This window comes from Barbus barbus (assembly GCF_936440315.1).
Source record: "Barbus barbus genome assembly, chromosome: 8".
Classification (NCBI taxonomy): domain Eukaryota; kingdom Metazoa; phylum Chordata; class Actinopteri; order Cypriniformes; family Cyprinidae; genus Barbus; species Barbus barbus.
In genome coordinates, this window is record NC_136736.1 from 12,597,953 (window position 1) to 12,616,705 (window position 18,753).

General features: G+C 37.0%; 1 protein-coding gene across 1 annotated transcript; it reads right to left on the reverse strand.

The window, feature by feature from the left end:
- Positions 1-15,279: 15,279 nt before the first annotated feature.
- LOC306873837 (U6 snRNA-associated Sm-like protein LSm6) lies at positions 15,280-17,622 on the reverse strand. The gene is made up of 4 exons (XM_079423336.1): positions 17,552-17,622; positions 17,116-17,214; positions 15,634-15,747; positions 15,280-15,484 (listed from the first exon to the last, which is right to left on the reverse strand). The coding sequence occupies exons 2-4, from the start codon at positions 17,207-17,209 to the stop codon at positions 15,450-15,452; spliced, it is 243 nt and encodes an 80-aa protein (XP_079279462.1). The 5' UTR covers positions 17,210-17,214; positions 17,552-17,622; the 3' UTR covers positions 15,280-15,449.
- Between the last annotated feature and the right edge of the window lie 1,131 nt (positions 17,623-18,753).

Sequence of the window (18,753 nt, forward strand, 5' to 3'; positions counted from 1 at the left end):
ACTAATATGGTGTCTGCTTGACCACTGGATGAATCTGGAATGAAATTAGATTATACCAAATAAGAGACAGAAAAGATAATGAAATAGATAAAAGATGTATAGGATCTCTTAAGTATATGTAAAATTAATATCAGTCTGAAAAACTTGACTTGCAGCCACTTTATCAGACCGAGCTTCAAGTCCACTGTGATCAGCCCAGCAGAGAATTACATCCCTTCACAACCACTTCTTGTGCTTGCACTGTAGTGCACAACCATGCATATAAACACTGGCACGTCCCCCTAATGGTCGCCAAATGATAACTGGCCTTTCCCCAGTCCTAGAGCCATGCCTGGGGCAGCCAGGCAGGGTGATCCAACCCTCACCCCCCACCTTCATAAACCCTCTGCTCCTTAGCATATTGCAGACTTTCCTTGTTTATTTCACCCCATTTAAGCCTGAGGGCCTCTCTGTCGCTCAAATGCAGGATGAGGAGAGCAATCACGACCAGGTCACGGGGTCCGGGGATAATTCTTACAGGCCCCAAAGCTTGGTGTCACTGAGGGTGAACAGTCCCGTTTGGATATGAAGCCTTCTGCTCTGGTAGATTATTTAGATTGCTTTTGGATGAAGGCCAGGTATTTCTGTCAAAAAACAGTGACGAATGTGTTGACCCTTTCATTACCAGGATTGTTGCATATTCGCCTTAACGAACTAAGAAAAGTATCTGATTGCCAGAAAACACGTATTCATCATGTGAATTGTGGGTAGCATTTCTCATCAGAGATGTTCATCATGTTTTTGAGTGTAATGGCTGTTGTCAACCAAAAGATGGCAGCAAAAGATAATTCAATACAAATTAGATTAGATTAGATTAGATTAGATTAGATTAGATTAGATTAGATTAGATTAGATTAGATTAGATTCCACTTTATTGTCACTGTGCAGAGTACAAGTACAGTACTTCTTGTTATTTTTCTTTCTTATAGTCTGGTCAGTTAAGTGCACTGAGAATATGGTGTAGAAACCATTTTCACAATTAATTTCAAAGAAACAGCAAGTAACACTTGAATTAAATGTAAATTACACTTATAAATGCAGTTACACTAATTATGTCTATGGGTTCAAATCATGTTCCTTTTAAATGCAGCTATGTTCCTCTGCTTGATTGCACCATAAATATCACTGACTTCATAGCTGATCAATATTGTTGCCATGAAGGCAAAACCACTTGTGGAACTTCACAATGAACTAGGAAGAAAAAGAAGGGGGGAAACAGCTGGACAAGGTTATAAAATGGTTGGCAAAGCTTTGAACCTCTCTAAAGCACTACAATGTCCATTGTAATGAAATGAAAAACGCACAGCACAATCCAGACACTGCTAAGATCAGGCTGTCCTACAAAATTGAGCAACAAGGCAATGGTAGCAATTGAAAGTGATGTGACCAAATGGCCAGCTCCAACAGAGCTTCTTGGACTGAAAGAAAAGTAACTGTCCAGACATCAACGTCTTCAGCACTTCTTTTTTTGGGAGAGTGGGTAGAGCTAAGAAATCTATTTTTGATAAAAGAATGTGTTGAAGGCATGTAGCAAAACCTGAAAGAGTAAAGTGCAAACTAAATACAGTCTAGCACCCTGGTAGCATTCATTCTTTCCATCAGATATAGTGGAAGAAGCATCTTGCTTTGGTATTCAGCAGGAGCAACAGGAAAGTTTTTGTCATCGAGAGAATGTGGATAAATCCTCAGGGAGAACCTGTTTCAGTTTCAAACATGTGTTTAGGTTGAAGATTCATTTTCCAGCGGCACAAAGTACACAGCAAAACCTGGCTTGAATAAAACAGAGCAGAATGATTCAGCCAGACCTCAGATTGAATTCAGAAGAGTTGTTTCGATGATTGCTTTAGAAAGTCCATCGCTTTGCTGTAAGCTCAGCAATCCAGTGACACTCTTTCAATCGAAAAAAAAGAAAGAAAAGTGTTTTACCTTTTCTCTAGCACAATTTGTTACAAGAAGAGCATCCACATTTTTATAACAACTATCAGTGAATCAGCAGATTTGTGAGATGGAGAACAAAACACTAGAAACATTAAAATGTGAAGCAATACTGTGGACATGGATATAATTAAAACACGTGTTTCAGATTCAAAGAAACAGGTAATATAGCATTTCATCCTTATAAGCCAGTGGATATGCTGAAGCTTGTAGCCTGCATGTCATTTACCATGAGGTGAGGAAACAATTAAAATACTGATATAAACAGTATGGATAACAATGGATATAAACCATTTGGGGCAGTCGTGGCCTAATGGATAGAGAGTTGGACTTGTAACCCAAAGATCGTGGGTTCGAGTCTCAGGTCCAGCAGGGATTGTAGGTGGGGGAGTGAATAACCAACACTCTCTCCACCCTCAATACCTCGACTGAGATGAGACCCTTGAGCAAGGCAAAGCCCCAACTGCTCCCCGGCCGCCCCGGTTGTATGTACACTTGGGTGGGTTAAATGCAGAGCACAAATTCCGAGTATGGGTCACCATACTTGGCCACACACCACTTCCCTTTCCCCTTTCCTTTCACACGTGCTCAGTGTTAATAAAACAAAACTAAATATAACCAATAGGCCTACTATTTGAATGTAATTTAAAACAGAGCTACATTAAAGAAGAAACCTTGACAGCATGATTGTATTAAAAAAAAACTTTAATTAAACTCATATTAAATCATTGTAAACTTATTAAAATCCACATCCATAAAAATGTAATATTACCTGGAGTCTGAATAATGCCTTAAATGTGTGGTGCAGTTTGACCACTTGATGGCAGAGCTCTGCAAGGTTGACCTAAAGATGAGCTACTGTATCTCAGCTTGCTATTCCTAGAACAATATGAGATGTCACTGGTGAAAATCACTGCAGTGAATCTTGAGCACTGCATCCAACCACCACTGGTCCATCATTCCACAGATCTAAAGCCCTACTTATTCAACATATGACAGCACTTTAACTGCAAGCATAAATGTGTTGTTAAGTCTCCATAAACCCTGATATATTGTACAGGCTTACAAACCATAAGATCCTTAATAAAATAATGGATTCTTCAAAACAGGTCTATAAATAAACCTAATCATGTATACATTCTTAGGGGATGACTTTACAGATTATGCTGTATTTTTAAAATTGATTCTAATTCTACACTCTTAGAAATAAAGGTGCTTCAAAAGGTTCTTCAAGCGATGCCATAGAAGAACCATTTTTAGTTCTACAAAGAACCATTGAGTCAGGTTCTTTAAAGAACCATCTCTATCTTACCTTTTTATAATCTGAAGAACCTTCTTTCACCACAAAGAACCTTTTGTGAAACAGAAAGTTTCTTCAGATGTTAAAGGTGCTTTATGGAACCATTTACACAAAAATGTTCTTCTATGGCATCGTGAAGCACCTTTATTTTTAGGCTATGGTTTCAGTGCATCATATAGATTTTAAATATAATTGCCTGGCTAAAACTAATGAGTATATGCTTTATCTGTTTATGTCTAGACTCTCTGTAGTGCTCACAATGTGAAAGTATTTCCTTGTAAAAACATGAAATACAGTCTTATACCATGTTCTCACCTGTGTTGCCATTTGCGAAGCATTTGAAGAGCCAGCTCTTAACCCGAGATGGCTTTTTAAGTGGCAACCTGCAGAATAGTTATCTAGTTTTAAGCATTTTCATTGCCATCACTCCCAGGGTGAAAGAACAAAATGCACCTGCACACTTTGACACAGTGTAATTGGAATATATGTATCGACACATTAAAAGCACTATGCATTTCTCATTTATGCTATTTATCAGTGTCCTTCACTCCCAAGTGTACATGCCATGGCGACATAGTTCTGGTAGCTGACTAACAGCATCCATTTTACTAAGAGCAGTTAGTGGCTATCTTCTCCCCTGACATCCCGGTCGATAAAATTCTCAAAGTGACATTGCACAGCAGACGTAAGTGCTCAGCCTGCCATGTCACTTTGAGTCTAACAGCTCCTAACTGTACATCTCATCTCTTTGTGTCTCTGTCATGATGCAAACATGCTGTGATTGACATGCAAAATGATGCTTTACTGATTCAGCCTAATTGTGTTTATGAAAAGGATGGCAAGATTGAGATCGTGTAAGACGGACCCATCATAAATCTGCTGTTTGAATTTACTGCCCTCCACTACCACATGCCAATGCATTTAAAACTATGAATTAAACCATTTCAGTATTCATTACATGAAAATTATTTGTATAAATTCTTCAAAAAGGATGGCTGTGCCACAGGTACTGTATATGGTGACATTTCCACTACACCAAACAATTCTGACTCATTTAAGTTTTCTTTTGTATTTGATTACAAATGAGTATCAGTGCAAAGCGTGAGATGATAAGTAACAAATGAGCTAACAAAAAAGGAAAAGCATGCAATTATCACTTGTAAACAGAATATTTTTACTATGCATCATTCCAATCAAGCTTTAATTTTGTTGAATTATGGGGGAAATTTGAAAATATTATTTAATTGTGTGTATTTAGAATACATCAAATGTTACCAACAAAATTAGCCTTAGCAATACAAAGTATTCAGCCATTTTATCTCAAAAATTGTATTTCCACCACTGTCATTTCCTTCACAAAATGCTATTAAACAAAACACACAATGCTGTTGAAATGATATTTTAAAAATAATAAATGTTGGAAATTGTTGGAGAACAAATTTAATAACTGAAAAATTTTAATAACAGGAGTGTCCAAACTTTCTCCGTGAGGTCAACTGTCCTGCAGAATTTAGCTCAAACTCTAATTAAACACACCTGAACCAGGTCACGTTATTCAGACTCATTAGAGAATTCCAGGCAAGAGTGCTAGAGCTGGATGAATGAATCTTATTATTATTATTATTATTAATTTAAAGCTATAGGGCTGACTGTGCCCTTTTGCCGACCACACAATACGTGATTTTTAGTCCTGATTTCCCATTTGGAAACAATTAACAGAGAATGCTGACAAAAGCACGAAATCTGAGGTAAATCGGTGCTCATTTACGTGAGTGATGATCACTGTGTGAATTTTAAAAGACACAATCTGAGAGAAGTGCTAATGAGTCACAAATGCCCGAGAGATATTTAGCAGGTTAATATCTAGATCAGCCTGTGATCCAAGTCTTGTAGTGTGAAATGTGTTTTGACTCAAACTGACATTGGCGACGACATGAGGTTTTGTAGTGTTAAAATAACGGCAATCTGACAACTTTGAAAGTTAGCCTAATTAGTGCATGGACAGCATTATATTAAACCTCCATATATGTGACCCTGGACCACAAAACCAGTCTTAAGTCGCTGGGGTATATTTATAGGAATAGCCAAAAATACATTGCATTGGTCAAAATTATAGATTTTTCTTTTATGCCAAAAATCATTAGGGCATTAAATAAAGATCATGTTCCATGAAAACATTTTATAAATTTCCTACTGTAAATATATCGAAACATCATTTTTGATTAGTAATATGCATTGCTAAGAACTTCATTTGGACAAATTTAAAGGCGATTTTGTCAATATTTAGATTTTTTTGCACCCTCAGATTCCATTTTTTCAAATAGTTGTATCTCGGCCAAATATTGTCCTATTCTAACAAACCATACATCTATGGAAAGCTTATTTATTCGGCTTTCAGATGTTGTATACATCTTATGACTGGTTTTGTGGTCCAGGGTCACATATAGGCCTATAGCTGGGTGGGTTTCACCCACTATTAAAAGTGCGTTCATCTGGGTCTTGGTCAGTTTGGGTCTCTTTTCTGATCAGGGCCCTTGAAATTGTCCTAACTTCCTCCCATTGCGCTACCATGTTACCTATAAAGCAACATATGATTTTTACATTCCCAGCATAGATGAAGATTAGTTTATAGCATATACAGTATAAAATCCCCATTGTAAACTTCGCAAATGTACTGTGTGTTAATAATATCCTTATGATGGTTTATTATATGTTATATGTGTGTGTGTGTGTGTGTGTGTGTGTGTGTGTGTATATATATATAAACTGATTTTTATATGTTCAAGGACTAATTTTTCTTATGTCTGAAACACAAATTTGAAAAAAAAAATCACGTGTTTGTACTTAAGGAAGTTATAATATGAGGCTACTGTCAGCATGTTTTCTCTAAACTACTGAATGATACAAGTTTGTTAAAATGGTAGGAGTGGGGTAATTTGAGCCAAAAGTCCTGGGTTGAGTCAGTGCACATGTAATTCTACATGATATTTCATTAATTTTAGACTAAACATGTTTGATTTTGCTCTTTGTTTTGGTCTTAATTTTGATCTGAAAATTTTAAACAGGCCTTGTATAAAATATAGAAATATTTATGAAATTGTATTTCCCTGCAACATTTATTTGCATGTTCGCACAACAATAAAGTGGATTGATCAAACAGTAAGCATAGTTGGTATGCTGTCCAGAGGGAGGACTCCGAGCTCAGGATAGAGCTCGAACCCAGAGAACTTCCCCTATCCCTAATATGGGATGAGAATAGGTTAAAAGTTAGTTGGAGTGAAGGAGGGATGCCGGAAAACTGTCGTGGGACAGATGTAAGTCGGCTGTATATATATATATATATATATATATATATATATATATATATATATATATATATATATATATATATATATATATATATATATATATATATATATATATAGTGCTAATTAGGATGATTAACTAACGAGCTCCACCTGTGCCAAACTGATTGATCATCAGATTGTGCTCCTCACGAACCTTATTAATAAATCACCAAGTGGGTTGTCGAGTACTATTAACCCAGTTCTGTAAGTTTCTTTTTTTAATTCTTCAATTTTAACTTTATTTTGTTCAGAAATTTTTTAATAATTAAAAAAATGCCTTCAAAATCAAAATGTCTTGAGCCACAGGCAGGAAAACTCCCTGGATGAGTGGCCAGTCCATCACAAGGCTCACACATAAATTTTACGAAAGTCATATTTATTGAATTTCTCTTCCTTTGATATAGCATGAGATGAAAATGTTCCTTTTTACTTAAGCATAATTAGTGGCACAGTTTAAACCCATGTGGCTGAACTTCTCCATAGGCTCAATTTACCCCTCACTGGGGGCAAGTTGAGCCCAGAGACCACTTTTTTTTGGAAAGCCATATTTTTAAAGCAGTTTATTTTAGATCCAAAGTGATTATTCCCAAGGACGCACCACATCCTGAAATGTATGTACATATTTAAGTTGGACCCATTGCTGTCATGTGTCCACTTTAAACACACTGTAAGTAAAAGCTGGCTCAAGTCACCCCACTTTCCCATATGTTTTTGTAATAAATCTTTTAAATTCATGTAATTTTTTTAGATTTACTTATCAATACATCAACATGAATTGATGGGCTTTATGATGGATATACTGTACATGTACATGACATGCAGTATGTCCAAAAATGTATTACACATACTGTATATAAACTTACAGTACTTATTTGTATGGGCTTGATCTGTTAATATGAAATATTACATTCATATGAAACATGTTCATATGACAAAATATTTAATATATGGAACATGTCATTTCTGAACATACATATATTACATTTACGTATGGCTTGGAAAAACTGGATTTCACACACAAAATATCACAGACCAACAGTAAATGTGACCGCACCTTTAGATGTTTCTGCTTATTTGCACTAGATTTACTCTGGGCGGATCAATAAACTCTCTCTATAACTACGAACATACAATGGCTAAGTGGTGCTGCACAAGAGCTTGAATATAAAATGTCAGCCAAACATTTATGAGACCATAATTGACAGCAGTGAGAGTGCATGCAACTTGGCATTTGCACATATTTGTGGCAGCAGCCTCAGACTGCACTATTATAGCAATTTGAGTACCCTTTGACTCTAATTAACTCCAGGACAAATAAAATAAAAGTGCATGGATTTGTAGCGAAATTGAGGGAGCCATCCTCGGCTCTTCTGTTCTAGTCACAATTCATACCAGCGAAACCCTTCAGAACAACCAGAAATTAAGGAAAATGCCAGCTGTTAAAGATGATTTTAATCTACTATTCTTTCTCTCTATCCATCCCATCTGCACACATTCTCTGATTCTGAATCCCAGTTATGCCCTTGATGTCATACCGTGGCAAGGCCAAAGGTGCTCAGTGATTTCTAAACATGACAGCTATAGGACACACTCAATTACCATTGGCTATCTCCGAGACTTGACAGCACAAAGCCACCGTGGTTACTCACCGAGAAACAAAACACTCTGGCAATTCCATTAGCATGCTGGGTGCTTGCCAGCAACTCTCTGCATTATGTTCCATGGTAGACAAATTGGCAGTCAAAATGGTGTTGTGAAGGGGGCTAATTGCTTGAGTGCAGGGTTAGCCTGTATTTCATGAGACTCGAAATGCACAGGGAGATGGGCTGACCCAACTGTCTGATGTGTCCTAAGATGCGGCGACAAACGTGATGCCAGAACACCTCTGCTGTTGTGATCTGACATTTCTTGTGAAGGAGAATGTTATTCATTAGTTTTTTGCTAATGAGCCAAAAGCTTAAAGACCCAGTGAAATCAAAAGTTTATTAGCTTTGAGATCACCTAACCACTTTTTTTGCAATGTGGAAGTAAGCTGTTTTCTGTGAATGTGTGAGATTTCCAATGTAGCTGGTAATAACTAATAACCCGAGTAAACGGTAAAACTATTTTCACTACAAACCAGTGTGCTTATAATTATGATAATACATTAAAATTGTATGATAACAAATACCAGCTTGCAATATCAAGCAGCATAACGGACTGTTTTTGACAGCTAAAATAACTGGAAGAATGGGTGACCACACATCTTTTTTCCGGACATGTCCTGGCTGAGATTTCTAAATTGCCTAAAATGTCTGACATTTCTATTTGTTCTCGAACTCCATGATTGGTTGATTGTTGTACAATGTCTGCATGCTATCGGTCAAACTACTTGTTAGTCATTATCTTCAACTAATTTGAAAACAATAGGAAAACAAAGCCAAAACCTGCATTTTACAAATTCATCGTTAACAAATATAAACATTTAAAATTGTACAGTCTTTTGTTATTGGAAAACTGACGCAATTCTGACTACACTTATAAAAATAAAGGTACTTAAAAGGTTATTCACAGCAATGCCATTGAAGAAGCACTTTTGGTTCCACAAAGAACAATTCAGTCAAAGGTTCTTTAAAGAACCATCTCTTTCTTACTTTTTTATAATCTGAAGAACATTTTTTTGCTGCAAAGAACCTTTTGTGAAACAAAAAGGTTCTTCAGATGTTAAAGGTTCTTTATGGAACCATTTAGACAAAAAAGGGCTCTTCTGGGCATCGTGAAGCACCTTTATTTTTAAGAGTGTAGCAATAGCAAATCGTGTTCCTGGCTACAACATAAATTGAAGCACATTGGCTATTTATGAAAAATGTACCTTTGATATCCCTGCTCAAATACAGCATAATACACACAAAAGCATATAAAAAAAATGTGCATAAGGTATATGCTAAGCTAGGAGGCTAATTATCACTACACTGTGCAAAACACAAGCTAACTAAAAAAAATAACAACAAAAAAAACAAAGAATTTGTGTATTTTTGCCTTTATTGCCATAGGACAGTATAATGACAGGAAGTGAAGTAGGATGGGACTGGGAAAGGTCCGCAAACCAGGACTCGAACTCAGGATACCTGAAGCACAGTGCGCTGACCACGATGCTATCGGCACCAACTTTACATTCTAACATTTAAAATACATAATGGTCGTAAAATTTTTTAAAAAGACGACATACAGTGGGGAAAATAAGTATTTGATACACTGCCGATTTTTCAAGTTTTCCCACTTACAAAGAATGGAGAGATCTGTCATTTTCATCGTAGGAACACCTCAACTGTGAGAGACAGAATATATTTAAAAAATCAAGAAAATCACATTGTATGATTTTTGAATAATTTCCATTTTATTGCCTGAAATAAGTATTTGACCACCTACCAACCTGCAAGAATTCTGGCTCTCACAGACCTGTTAGTTTGTCTTTAAGAAGCCCTCCTATCCTCCACTCATTACCTGTATTAATTGCACCTGTTTGAACTCGTTACCTGTATAAAAGATACTTGTTCACACACTCAATCAATCAGACTCCAACCTCTCCACTATGGGTAAGACCAAAGAGCTGTCTGAGGACACTAGGGACAAAATTGTAGACCTACACAAGGCTGGGATGGGCTGCAGGACAATAGGCAAACAGCTTGGTGAGAAGGCAACAACTGTTGGCGTAATTATTAGAAAAAGGAAGAAATTCAAGATGACTGTCAATCTCCCTCGGACTGGGGCTCCGAGGGAAGATCTCGCCTCATGGAGTATCAATGATCCTGAGAAAGGTGAGGGATCAGCCTAGAACTACACGGGAGGACCTGGTCAATGACTTGAAGATAGCTGGGACCACAGTCTAAACGGTTAACATTAGTAACACACTACACCGTCATGAATTAAAATCCTGCAGTGCGCGCAAGGTCCCCCTGCTCAAACCAGCACATGTCCAGGCCCGTCTGAAGTTTGCCAAAGACCATCTGGATGATCCAGAGGAGGCATGGGAGAAGGTCATGTGGTCAGATGAGACCAAAATACAACTTTTAGGTGTAAACTCCACTCGCCGTGTTTGGTGGAAGAAGGACGAGTACAATCCCAAGAACACCATCCCAACCGTGAAGCATGGGGGTGGAAACATCATGCTTTGGGGGTGCTTTTCTGCAAAGGGGACAGGACGACTGCACCGTATTGAGGGGAGGATTGATGGGGCCATGTATCGCAAGATTTTGGACAACAACCTCCTTCCCTCAGTAAGAGCATTGAAGATGGGTCATGGCTGGGTCTTCCAGCATGACAATGACCCCAAACACACAGCAAGGGCAACTAAGGAGTGGCTCCGTAAGAAGCATTTCAAGGTCCTGGAGTGGCCTAGCCAGTCTCCAGACCTGAACCCAATAGAAAATCTATGGAGGGAGCTGAAACTCTGTGTTGCCCAGCGACAGCCCCAAAACCTGAAAGATCTGGAGAAGACCTGTGGAGGAGTGGGCCAAAATCCCTGCTGCAGTGTGTGTAAACCGGGTCAAGAACTACAGGAAACGTCTGACCTCTGTAATTGTAAACCAAGGTTTCTGTACCAAATATAAAGTTCTATTTTTCTTTTGTATCAAATACTTATTTCATGCAATAAAATGGAAATTAATTATTTTAAAAAAATCACACCATGTGATTTTCTGGATTTTTCTGTCTCTCACAGTTGAGGTGTACCTACGATGAAAATTACAGATCTCTCCATTCTTTGTAAGTGGGAAAACTTGAAAAATCGGCAGTGTATCAAATACTTATTTGCCCCACTGTAGCTACATCGTGAAGGTATTTTTGAAGTTTTTCTATGGGTAGACCAAATTCTTAATGACGTACTTGCTTGTTTTGGTTCATTTGTCTATTTCAATGTAATAATACGTTCAGTTTAAGTTCATTTTAAATGAAATAAGAACAAAATAGCAGTTTGTAAAGATAGCAGCAAACAGACTGCTAAATCCACTGGTCTTTTGACACCCCTATAATTCACACACACAGAAGAATCTGAAGAACGTATTTGTGATTTAAATTAGAATATGCCGCAAACATTCACTATAGGTAGTCATCATGGTGTGAATGTTTCTTTAGTTGGCGTAAACGGAGGCCATATTCTCTTAAGCGATACAGACTAATGTATACCTTTTGCAAATCAATGAACAGACTCCCATTGCTCCAGCACACTTTATCCCATAAGTTGAAGTAATCAGTTTTCATCAGAGAGGTATAATTTACAACCACAAGAGGTCAATATACACACTAGCAAGCGCTGCTGTCAGGGCCAACATACCCCCCGGGGCTTATTTTCCCCAAAATGAATGACACAGCTTTCAGCCAAGCAGCTTCACATTGCCATTTGTAGGTTAGTCCGGATAAATCATTCAACCCCCTCTTACAAACGTCCACAACAGTTCCTTTCAGATAATAAGGTCAGGGAGCACATTCCAGGCCAAGGTTGACATATTGGAGTCTAAATTAAGAGTTTGCATGTGGTAGAATACTGGTCAACAACAGCCTATGTTTGAGCTTAAATGGCTCACATTTTCATTCAGATAGCACATTACTAAAGCCATCACAACTTTTTTGCTATTATATTAATCTTAAAGGGAAGAAAAATGATAAATATACTGGTTTAAATATTTACAAATTTATATCATATGCACAGGTTTCTGACATGATAAGAGACATTTAAACAATAATAATAAAGTACAAACTGCATATAATGTAACACAGCTCCAGTTTGCTGTATAAAATGGTGCAAGAATTGCCTGAAAGCTGATCCCTTCATTTCTATCTAGTCTCTCCAGATCAAGTTCGCACACTGTGATGTATGGCATTGCCTTTACATATACATCGTGCTGGCTTTGCTGTGTAAATACTGGAAATGTCTGTATTATTTCTAGGGGTTAAAGAGCAACATTTAACAGTTTGAACCCCTCATATTACAGTTCAGGTATACCTTTATTTACCAAACAACACACTCAAAGCCACAATAGCATGTATGACTGTACATCCGTGTAAAAATATTTGAGATATATAAATATGCAAGATTATATATATGTTATGCAAGATCAAATTATGCTTAAGCAGCCATTACTCTAGTCTTGATTGTCACATGATTCTTCAGAAATCATCATAACATGCTATAACAATGTATCTCTACAGCGTGTGGATAATTATTAGACAAGTCGATATTCTATTTTTTCATTTTTTTCAAAGCACATTTGACAAATTCCACCACATCAACCTTCATAACTACTATGAATTTTGTATAAAATCATTTATGATTCATATACAGTATAATCCTTAACAAGGGATAGAAGTAAAAAAATGCCTAAAATTCAGCTCCATAAAACTTTTTTTTACAAAATCAGTCTACATCTATTTCATGATAGGTCTTAAGTGGGGGTCATGTTTTGGGAGTCCTTACCAAAGTCTCAGAGAACCTGACACCTTGTACTTCTGGAAACTCCAGATAGTTTGCAGTTCAGGAAAAAGGTGGATGTATAGACTTGGTTTAACACCTAATTCTTCACCTCAATTCTAAAACTTTTTTTGGATTGTTTTGGATTTTTCGGTCTCATGAAAATGCGTATAAATAGCACACCAAAATAAAAATGAAAACTCGTGGTATTGATACGAAAAAATTACATTTACTTATATATGATGGCTTATATATGACACGCGCGTGTTTGGCGTGCATATGATATGAAATTTGTTAGCATGCATTGATACGCAGTTTTCGCGTGCATATATGAAATTTGTTAGCGTGCATATGATATGAAATTTGTTAGCGTGCATTTAATACGCAGTTTTCGCGTGCATATGATGCGCATCTAGCCCACATCCCTTCCCTTAGCATATACACGCCAAAGTCCATTTTTGCGTATCAATATACCACGAGTTTTCGTTTTTATTTTGGCGTAGTCTACTATTTATACGCACATTCATGAGATCGGGTAGCAAATCTATTCTTTGGCCCATTTTATTTGTTAAAGAAAACCTGCCTTATAATTATGCACATTTGAATACAGGGCTTTTCTTTTCCGGCCCTTGTTAACAATAATACATCGCTTATAAATGATATACAAAATTCATGGTAGTTATTAAAATTGATGTGGTTTGAATTTTATGTGCTTGGAAAAAAAGATCAGCATATCAACTTGCCTAATAATTATGCATACACTGCATGTGGTGCTCAAGAAAAAAAATGTGTTGCATCTTTATTTGTATTTTTGTGGAAACGGACTTTCCCCCAGGATTTCTGGATGAATAATAGAATGTTCATAAGAATAGCATTTATTTGAAATACTACTTTTGCACAATATGTAAAGATCTGTACTGTCACTTTTGATTAAAATCTTACTGACCCCAAATATTTGAAGGGTAGTGTACATTCATTCTGTACCAGCATCACAAATCACTTATTTTCTTCTTTTTTTTTTTGGACTCAACAAGGGTTTTCAAAAACATGTTTTACTGTACACTACAGTATTTAGGAATTGGGCCAAATATCTGATCCGTTGCAATGTCAGGGTCCAGCTGCTGGGGGAGCTGCAGACCTTAAACTCACTGGACAAATATGAATGCAACAACCCAGTCTAATGAAAGTGCAAACGTGCCATATCCTTTCACAGCCAAAATGGCATTATGTGAAAGGGCAAGGACTGACAACCACTAATACCGGAGCTCCCATTATGATCTAACATCTACGATTTTGTAATAAAATCCATATAATTATTGCATATCATACAAAAAAATGCAACGTGATGGGGATAACCTATACACAGATTCTGAAAACAGCATTTGTTGCCAGTTATGATGTTGCAGGCTGTTGCTCTCTGGGTCATTAGAGCAGCCCTCATAAGACAGAGACTATTTAGTCATTGGGTCATTACTGTGAACAGTGCTAATTAATCTCGGAGCGCAGAGCAGCACTGTGAGAGGGGCTCTGGTTTTTGATTACAATAGGAAAGCATTTGCTGCGGTCGCCATAATGATACCAAGCTCCTGCTAGAAAGCCCCTGCTCACTCCGGTTACGGACAAGGTTTAATCAATACTGTGTCCTTCATCCTGCACTCAGGGCCGACCTTGGCAGCCTTTTGTCTCCTAAACGAGGGCAAAGAGCATAAATGTGGATACACAGAGAAAAAAAAATTATTAATGTCCAAACACTGTTCCCACATGAAAATAAAACACTAGCGCATCCAGTCAGCTCATTTGGAACCTAATGAGTCATCATATGTTTATCATTATTTTACCTTAGCCTAATGAAGTGTCACCATGCCAGGATCGTTTGTACATTTATTAGAGCCTCCTAATGTAGGCAGAAAGGTTAGAAAGGGGCAGACAACACCAGCACAAACAGATCAGGGTTCAATCAGGGTCTACCTTATTGATTAATTTGAAAACAAAGATTATCATGCAATAGAGAGCTATAGTAGACCAAATGATGTGAAACAGCAGGTATCTTTAAGCAGTGAATATGAAATTTGTAGATAAAGGAGCCTTGAACAACCTCCAGACTTGAAAGTGCTAATCAGCAATTCCTTGACTGGAATGACTGAATTATCACTATTGAAATATTCTAAGAAGCATCTTTGGAACAGATAAATCATGAAAACAAATGCAAAATCCATTGTTGAAAAACAAATTTACTGCATCACTCTGCAGAACACCAAATTGTTGTGTTACAAAACATTAAACAAACTTATCGAACATTATCGTCAGCTAACAAAGGATTAAGAATATCGGCAGTAAACAATTTACTCATGTAATAATGAATAAAGAAACTAGTAAAACGGCTTCACATCTTCCTCTTCTGGGTGCTGATGTATAACACTGGAGGACAAAGAAAACAAATGAACTTGAGTATATGCAAAACATCTAAAAAAAAATTAAATAGATGAAACTACACACTGGGTTTGTTTAAGCAGAAAAAACCTCAGGAAAGAGCACAGGTACTTGAAAAACATACACATATTACATACCATTGTTTCCTCTGAGAAATGCATCTCCATACTTGTTCTTCAGCTGGCCATTGACATATTCCTCTGTCTGTTCCACAGCGATATTCATGTAGCCGTCAAGACAGGCCAGGACTCCTGAGGGCAAGACACACATTAGACAATGTAACTTTAAATGATTTTTTTTTTTTTTGAAAACTTAAAGGGTTGCTCCACCCCAAAATTCATTTTTTTTGTCATTAATCACTTATCCCCATGTCGTTCCAAACCCATAAAAGCTTTGTTCGTCTTCGGAAAATAATTCAAGATATTTAGGATTCGGGAGGCTTGTGACTGTCCCGTTGACTGTCAAGTAAATTGCATTGTCAAGGCCCAGAAAAGTATGAAAGACATCGTCAAAATAGTCCATCTGCCATAAGTGGTTCAATCTGAATTTTATGAAGCGACGAGAATACTTTCTGTACACAAAGAAAACAAAAATATAAACTTTTATCCACGTCGCAGTAGCACCATTTTGAAGAGTATTCACCGAACGCAAACAGCGTATGCTGTTCTGTGTCAGCCGCACCACACGGATACGTTTTCTACATTTATTTACACTTTATTTACAGAAAGGGTGCTACTGTGACGCAGAGGAGACAAAGTTATTTACTTGGCAGTCAATGGGACAGTCACAAGCATCCCGGTTTTCATCCAAAATATTTTAAATTGTGTTCCGAAGACGAACGAATCCGACACGGGGGTAAGTGATTAATGACAACATTTTAATTTTAGGGTGGAGTAACCCTTTAACATTCTCGTCTTAGTGATAGTTTATATTGTACATAATTCTGTTCTATGATATGGGGAAAGCAAATGGTCCACCCACAGTTATGCACCAGCTCCAGACTAGAAAAGCTGCGTTGATGCACCTCAAGGAAATATTCCTTTCCATGGATGCCAGAGGTAATTCTGACTGAACATCTTTTTAAATTTAAGTTGAATATTTTGTGGGAGACTGAAAAACATTTAATTTTAGACTAGTCAAGCGTGTGTTTATGACAGTTATATGCAGAATAGCACTCTTTTACAAAAAATGTGGGTTGAGTCTACAAATTCTAGAGCAGTGGGTCTCAACTAAAAGGATGAGTGTGATTTTATTTAAGATCTTTAAAAGTCATGTAAACTCCATCTTATATCTTTATGGGTATTTTTTTATAATGGATATACTTTATTTCTCTAATTATGCTCAAAAATATTTTAACAGGTAGAATTTACTTTTAAATTATACAAATGTAACATTTTTATTTAAAAATAAATAAATAAATTTTACAAATATGTTTAAAAATCCTTATTCAGTAAATCACAAGCAACTAGAAAAATCATGGGGTTTCCAAAATTCTGAATACGATCAAAGTCCTTTGGTTTTTTTAAATTCTTGTCGCCTTGTATGATGTCCCTGACCAACTTTAAACTAAATCTCCAACATTGGTTTATAAATCTCATTTAAGACGCTTCTACATTTACCTCTGTAATCGACACCAGAGTTCAGCTTCACCACCACTGGTCTCCCAATGATCTGCTTCAGGAAATCACTTGGTGTCTGCTTCCGGAGACTCATTTTTACTGAAAATAGAGAGAAAATTAAGATTATAAATCATAATCCCAGATGCAAGGAAATTTGCCCATGCTTTATTGTAAGCAAAAGTGTAACACCATAAAGAGAAGCGCGCCGTGAAATTAGTTATGGTTCACTGTCTATACTAAACACATTAGCTGCTATATGTTTTAAACCTCTGTACATTTAGCATGAGCGGCTATCTTAGCCTGTTAGCATTACAACCCAGTGTAGGACCTAATACACCCATTTTACATATCGCAGGGTACATTACTGAAATTTATTTAACCCTCCGCTATCGTCAAATGCACTCGTTTACTTAATAAAAATGAAGTAGTCACTCACCTCTATCGTTTGGTAACGTTTGCCGCACGTTTCGACTGAGTTACTGTTAACCAATGAAATTAAGCGTTTATGGTGTTTACACCGCGCAGCCAATCAGATGCGTCGATAAAAACCCAGCGTACGGAAGCCGCAAAGGAAACCTTATCTCCTTTGAAAAGGAATGAGGTGAGGAAAAGGAGCCAGAACGACAAAGGTAGTGACCACAGCGAAGCTTCGCTTGTTTTAGTAGGAAATTAGACGGACAGACAGAAATAAAGATGAATGGGGATAGATAGATAGATAGATAGATAGATAGATAGATAGATAGATAGATAGATAGATAGATAGATAGATAGATAGATAGATAGATAGATAGATAGATAGATAGACTGTAAAAATGAGAAGTGTAAAAAATAATATTTTGTATCCTGTAACAAAAAATACACAAATATTGTTTATACTCTGTAAAAAAAACCAATGTGGAAATCTCTATACATTGTGTATAGAGGTGTGACTAAAAACACATAGGAAAAATAATATCTTGAGTAGCCAAAAAGAGAGATGGGGAAGAAAAAACCTGTCTTTTGTTCACAGGCAGAGGAGGGCATGCACCTGAGAGACAGAATCATAAAGCACTTCTGGCGCATCCAGACAGTTTGCTTGTTAGCAGGGCATTGGTAGCCCTGAGGAGGCTAGAGGTTAATTTGGTATCTGGTGCCGTGTTAAACTAAGGTCAGCGCTACAAGTCCTTAAGTCATAAACAAGTGTGGTTAAGAGCCGTGTACACACCTAGGCACAAGTTAATGAATATTCAATGAGTATTTTTTCCCTTGTTGCCTGAGTTCACGTCCTAAAGGAGAGTTAAGAGGGAAAAATGTGATCTAATCTGTTTTTCTTTCAAAGCAATCATTCATTTAAGAAAAAACCCGAACAGGTTAACAGAAATCTTTGTAGAGGCACACAATACCTGCATGTTCTGTGGTAAATATATACAGAATGATTTGAGCGAAATGACAAAGACTTGACAAACACACACACATTCTTGATTTTACTGGAAAAGCGCGAATGGCTTGGCTTGTTAACTGATACTGAATAAAAACACATTGAAGCGGCAGAGATGAAAAACGCATTTCATTCACTTTTTTTCTTCACAGTTTTGCCTGTTGCTTGGCAAAGGACGAAGAATGTTTCTGTCAACACAAAAGAAGACATTTTAACCTTAC

What these genes read in the sequence shown, in the direction of transcription:
- LOC306873837 (XM_079423336.1), bottom strand. Translation starts at nt 17,209, where the DNA reads ATGAGTCTCCGGAAGCAGACACCAAGTGATTTCCTGAAGCAGATCATT. An exon ending in CTCTGGTGTCGATTACAGAG is followed by an intron (nt 15,748 to 17,115) that starts GTAAATGTAGAA and finishes TCTTGCCCTCAG; the next exon opens with GAGTCCTGGCCTGTCTTGAC. An exon ending in ATTTCTCAGAGGAAACAATG is followed by an intron (nt 15,485 to 15,633) that starts GTATGTAATATG and finishes TTTGTCCTCCAG; the next exon opens with TGTTATACATCAGCACCCAG.